The sequence below is a fragment of the Gavialis gangeticus genome, unplaced genomic scaffold (assembly GCF_001723915.1).
Source record: "Gavialis gangeticus isolate Ggan-Ray unplaced genomic scaffold, GavGan_comp1, whole genome shotgun sequence".
Taxonomy (NCBI): Eukaryota; Metazoa; Chordata; order Crocodylia; family Gavialidae; genus Gavialis; species Gavialis gangeticus.
In genome coordinates, this window is record NW_017729014.1 from 11,918,927 (window position 1) to 11,924,511 (window position 5,585).

General features: G+C 44.0%; 1 protein-coding gene across 1 annotated transcript in view; it reads right to left on the bottom strand.

Moving 5' to 3' along the window:
• Window positions 1-276: 276 nt before the first annotated feature.
• NMNAT1 (nicotinamide nucleotide adenylyltransferase 1) overlaps window positions 277-5,585 on the bottom strand; it is an 11,538-nt gene continuing 6,229 nt past the window's right edge. The window contains exons 3-5 of the mRNA XM_019511763.1: window positions 4,969-5,152; window positions 3,723-3,868; window positions 277-1,765 (exon numbers count right to left, since the gene is read on the bottom strand). Of these exons, the coding sequence (XP_019367308.1) occupies window positions 1,368-1,765; window positions 3,723-3,868; window positions 4,969-5,152 (728 nt within the window). The 3' untranslated portion in view covers window positions 277-1,367. The remainder of the gene's footprint in view (window positions 1,766-3,722; window positions 3,869-4,968; window positions 5,153-5,585) is intronic.

Here is a 5,585-nt window from a genome sequence, read left to right on the forward strand (position 1 = left end):
TTACTTATTAAAGCAGTAGCTGGACTGAGATTCTGAAATAGGTCTGTCTCTTCATGAGAAACACTGTTGAGCTTAAAATAAGGCAATTATGATACCATTTCCTGCTCCTGATTAGCACTAAACATATCTCAAAGACTAAGGCCTCTAGGGGGAAACAAAGGAATGAAGTTATTCACTGCCTTTGTATCTAGCTGGAGGCTCATCTCATGCTATCCCTTCTTGTTTAAACCATTCAGCTGTGACAATGCTGCTGGTGCTACAATGTACATTTTTTTCTAGCAAGTGGCTTTCAATCCTTCTCATTGTTCTTTCTTTTATGACATAATACTGTGGGAACAATAAAGTATTTGAAATGAGTAAGACTATATGCTCCGGATTTTGGTGTATGGTAATTACTCTGTATCACTGATAAGAAAGGAAATGTAACAGTTTTTTAAAAAGGTTATCAAGCTTTCAAATAAAGCACAAGACAGCTGGAGGGTAACTGTCTTGAAATGATTTTGCTTTTGTTGGGCTCTAACGCTACTCCCAGAGCCACTCCAAGACAGAGACCCTTAAGCCAAAAGCTTGGAGGTAACTTCTTCAGAGCAGGCAGGTGCAAACCAATAGCTGTCCTGAGAAGAAACTAACTTGCCCTGGGGGATGTTACCCCAGGTTGGAGCCAGGCTAAAGTTTCCTGGGTTACAGCGCAGGTTTATTTTGGATCCAAGGGGTTACAGTCTGCAGCTGCAACTTTTATTTTTCTCAGCCAACTGCGGTTTTCTCCGGAAATCTTGTTCATTTTTCATGATGTTTTTACAGTACTGGAAATTATTTAAACTGCTATTACTCTCTCTGAACTGGGAAAATAAACAGATTAGTTCAATCCATTTCCAGGCAGTTTCACTTCCAGGTATTCACGCACCAGAGTTTGTCATGCTTTATTCACATTCCTTTGTGAAAATATTTAAATGTGTGCGCGCACGCACACGTAAACATTTTTTTGCTGAATGTATAAAAAAAAAATCCATAAAGATATGTAACAGTAGTTTTTACTAAACTTAAATGTAAAAGCTTAAGCTTTGCTGTGATTTTTCCATTGCCTTGCCTCTTTTGTTGCCATTTCTACTTTGGCAAAGTGAAGGTAAAACATTTTGCACCCAATTTATTCTCACTCTGAACAATGGTAAATGACAACAGTAAGGTGGAAGACATTGAAGGAAATCAAGCTCCTAAATGGTGGAGGCCCAAACCTTGTGCACTTTTGAATCCTTGTGAACACAAAACTCCAGCTAAATTCCACAGCAGTTGCATGCAGATTCACTAGAAAAGTTCAAACATCTTTCCATTTTTACAGCATAAAGAAAGAAGGACTGATTACAAGTCTGCTACTGCTTTGAACTTGCATGTTTCTGTAAAGGAGCCAGAATTTCCTCAGCATTCTTGTCTTCGCTCCCTGGACTATATAGATCATGTTTTTCAATGTAAGCCTGAACTGCATCAGGTACCAAATACCTGATACTCTGGCGTCTCCGTAGTGCTCTGCGGATCTTGGTAGAGGAGATATCATTGGTGATCCACTCGTCCACCAAGTGAATGTTATGCCTGTGTTCCCACAGTATGTCGGACTCGTAGATAAATTTCTGGACATTGTATCCAGCCCTGTTGATGCACACAAGACCATAGTCTGCCACAATTTCAGTGATGTCTTCCGATTTCCATAGGTTGGGCACTCCAAAGGATTCTACTATGTCACTGCCACACAGTAGCTTAATCTGTGGGACACCTAGAGAAGGGGGATGAACAAGGACGTGGCTTTAGTCACTGTGCTATTTTCTTACTCAACAAGAACATTTAATTTTTAAGCTACCTCTCCATATCCTGGCAAAAGTTGAGATAAAAGAGGTGGAATTAAGAAAAGGAACTTTCAGGCTGAGCATTAAAAAAAAAGGAACAAAAGAAAAAAATGTATTCTAACGATTAGTATTAGCCTCTGAACAGGTTATTTTTCCACAGGAAATAGTAAACCCCCTGTTACTTGGCCAAAAGTACTGGATAATATACTCCAAGGAACAGTCCTCTACTGGCCTTCTGAAAAAGCAGGCTGTCACTGTGCAGATTAGAAGTGACAGAGAGCTCTACAGAAGAGTAACATCCAGAGGGGTTTCTAATGCATACTTATCTGACATTCCTCTGGGGTTAGAGGAGGAAAAAACAATTAGAAACCTAGTTTCTTCCCTTTTCCTGATTTTATATTCCAAAACTGACTGTGCGCTCACCTCAGGGTGTGTATATATTTTAAAGAAGAAGCTCGCAGTTCCTACCAGTAGGAACTGTCCAAATGGAAGTGAGCTTGGGAATGCCACTGATTTACAACTTCACATGGTGCCACCTGGTGACAGGAATGTAGTAATGCACCCTTCCTTTTTACAGGCTGAGAAATCCTCCGCAATAGGGCCGTGCGAAGCTTCGGGTGCCGATTCGATTCGGAGAAGATTCAGACTGATTCAGTGGCTGAGTCTGCAATTCCGAGTCGAATCAGGGGACCAATAAAAAGGTCTGAATCAATTCAAAGCTCTCCGAATCTTCGGAAAAGATTCCCTGCAAGGCTCCATCCCCTGCCTGCTCCCCCAGCCTCCCATGGCTGTCCTGCCCGCCCCAGCTCCTGGTGACTCATGGGGTGTTGCCAGGCGGGGAGGCAATCCTTGCTGCCCCCCACTTTCCCACGCTGCATGAGGGGCTCTGCACAAGTCCCCCGACTCCCCTGCCCTCCCCCCCGCTGTCCCAGCCCCACTCATGGCTGCCCTGCCTGCCCCAGCTCCGGCCCTTTAAGAAACCCCCCGCCCGAGAAAAATCCAGGGCTCACCGCTCCTGCAGTTGCCTTGAGGCTTCAGGGGGGCTCATGGAAGAGCCCCCCATACAGCGGGGGACAGTGGGGATCGCCCCCCACCAGCAGGAACAGCGAGTCCGGAGGGGGGGTTTCTCAGTTTTGTTTTGTTTTGTTTTTTAAAGGGCCAGAGCTGGGGCGGGTAGAGTAGCCAAAGTGGGGCACTGGGGGAGCAGGGAAGGGTCAGGGGATTTGTGCAGAGCCCCCCATGCAGCATGGGGAGTGGGGGGCAGCAGGGATTGCCCCCCACCCAGCAGCAACCTCTGAGTCCAGGTTTTTTCTTCCAAGTGCCAGGAGCTGGGGCGGGCATGGGCTGGGAGAGCGGGCGAGGGATGGGCCTCACCTGGCTGATTCGGGACAGCGATTTGAATCACCAAATCAAATCACTGTTCCCCGAATCGACTGAATCTAAATCGGAAGTGAATACTAGCCACTTTACACAGGCCTACTGCAAAATGTTAGTTCCTTTTGTTTGCTACTTTTTTATCTTTCGTGTGTGGCTGACACTAGTAGCTTCTAGCCAGGGGAGACTAACGTGAAAAACTGATAGAAAACGGATTTAAAAAAATGCAAAAAACAACACACAGACAAAACATGGGGAAAAATACAGTGTGGAAGAGTAAAAGGGGCTCACTGGCAGAAATCAAGAAGTGTGAATGAAGGGTCTCCAGGACTTAAGCGAGTCAGTTCACTTTAGATCTTTAACCACACAGATGTGCAGGTTAAGCTAACGTTCTGTAATAAAATAAGGTGCTTTTGAAAGATAACAGTAAAAGGAAAAGGCTTCCTTAGAACAGAGTCCTGTGGAATGAAAAAAAGCATTCTTATAGGGATTGCTTTTACAAATGCACTTAACTCTTTGTTCCTGGGTTTTGTTGATTCTTTTTAATGGGAACATGACTATTTCCTTCCTTTTTTCTCTTCCGTCCTGGCTTTGTAAAAGGGGCAGTCCTCTGTGGGCTGTTAGTAGGATTAGAAGACATACATTTCTGATGATAGTATCTACAAAAAAAATTAATTGCAGAGAGTATTAGAAGTGTGCGATAGAGCAGGAAGAATACCACCTACTGTATAACTTTTCATTGCTGCCTCTTGCAGTACCCAGTACTTTCCCTGTATGCCTCTTATCCAAGAACTGATCTGCTCTGACCATGGACTGCAAGATCTGAGTCCTATGAAGGCCAACATGCCGGGGCCAGGTAGAGGATCAACAAAGTAAGTTTATTTTAAAAAAGGAAGAAACCAAATACAGTCAGAGTGTCAGAAACCACCTAAAGTAGGAAGGCAGGGACAGGAGCACTACTAGGGAAACAGCTTAAGCCTTATAGACAAGAAGATCAAAAAAAAGACATTCCTTTAGGAGATTCTCATAGTACCTTTTAAAAGTACCTCAGAGCAGCACTGGGCATCAGCAGAGTTGAATGGGGGAAGCCTGCGGAGCGTGTTGCCACTCTACTCCTGGCTTGAGCCACTGTTGAGTCCCCCACCTTTTTCAGCACTAAAACTTACCAAAAAGTGTGTAAATAAATGACATGGAAATGTTCATCTGTTCAGAGACTCGTCATACAGCTGTATGTGGGGCTGGAACCCAGCTGCAGAGGATTAAGGGGAATAGCCTACCTGCTTAAGACCACTGGCTCAGCTGACAGAGATGATGTGCTGGGCTCAGAGGAAGTTAAGAGCTCCCAGGAAGGAAAGCTGGGGGAGGAGAGGAGACTGGTGCTTAGGGAGAAGCACAAGGACTGTGTTGCTCCTCCAGCTCTGAAGGAACACCAGAGGTTTGATTTTTGTCTTCGTACCTGTAGTAAGAAGCTTTCCATATGGATAATAAAAGGACTAGAACTAAGAACTCACTAGTTTTATGAGGAAACTGGCTCCTGATTCTGCCTAAGGGAGTGTCAACCTGCTACAGGGCTTAGTACTACAACCCTGACTTATGTGGAAAAAATTCTTGCTCACACAGACACTCCCTTTGGCTTCAGTGGGACTAGTCATGTCATAAGGGTTGCAGAATTGGTACCTAGCCATGTAGCCTTTTAAATTATACTCTTCCTGATTCTCTTCCAGGTATAAATGTGTTTTTCAGTGTGGCTGTGTGATACCTTAAGACTTTGAGCGTCTCCGACCACTCATTCTGACAGCTTTCCCAGTCATCAACTTCCACCCAGTCTGAGCTTTGCGTAGCTAGTTTTGCCATGGTTACCCGGTGACTGGCATTGATCAGACCTTTCTTTCGATATGCATCACTGACTGGTGAAATGATTCCTTTGATTACTTTGTATTTTCCTGTGGGGAAAAAATGCACCACCCAACACTGAATAGATGTAACTTCATGGTATTATTATATGTAAGGTGCTTCATATGCATTATGGTATTTAAGAGAACATGAATTCCAGTTTTTAAACAGAACCCTTATAAATAACACAGCCCACTGAAATTGGAAAAGTGCTGTCTGCTCTTGCCAATGCATGGGGTAAAACTGTGAAAAAGAATTTGAATTGTACTGCTGAAGGTAGGAAATAGAGACTACAGAGGGAAATGGGTGGGAGGTGGCTGTAACAGATGAGGTATGTCTGTGTCAAACTGCCAGTTTAATTGTGATTTGTGGACCCCACTTTTTGCTCTGGGGACTTCATCTCCTATTATGACCTTAATCTGGGAGTAGTACCCCCTTCATATTGTTCTGAAGTTTCATAGTTTCATAGTTAGTAGGGTCGGA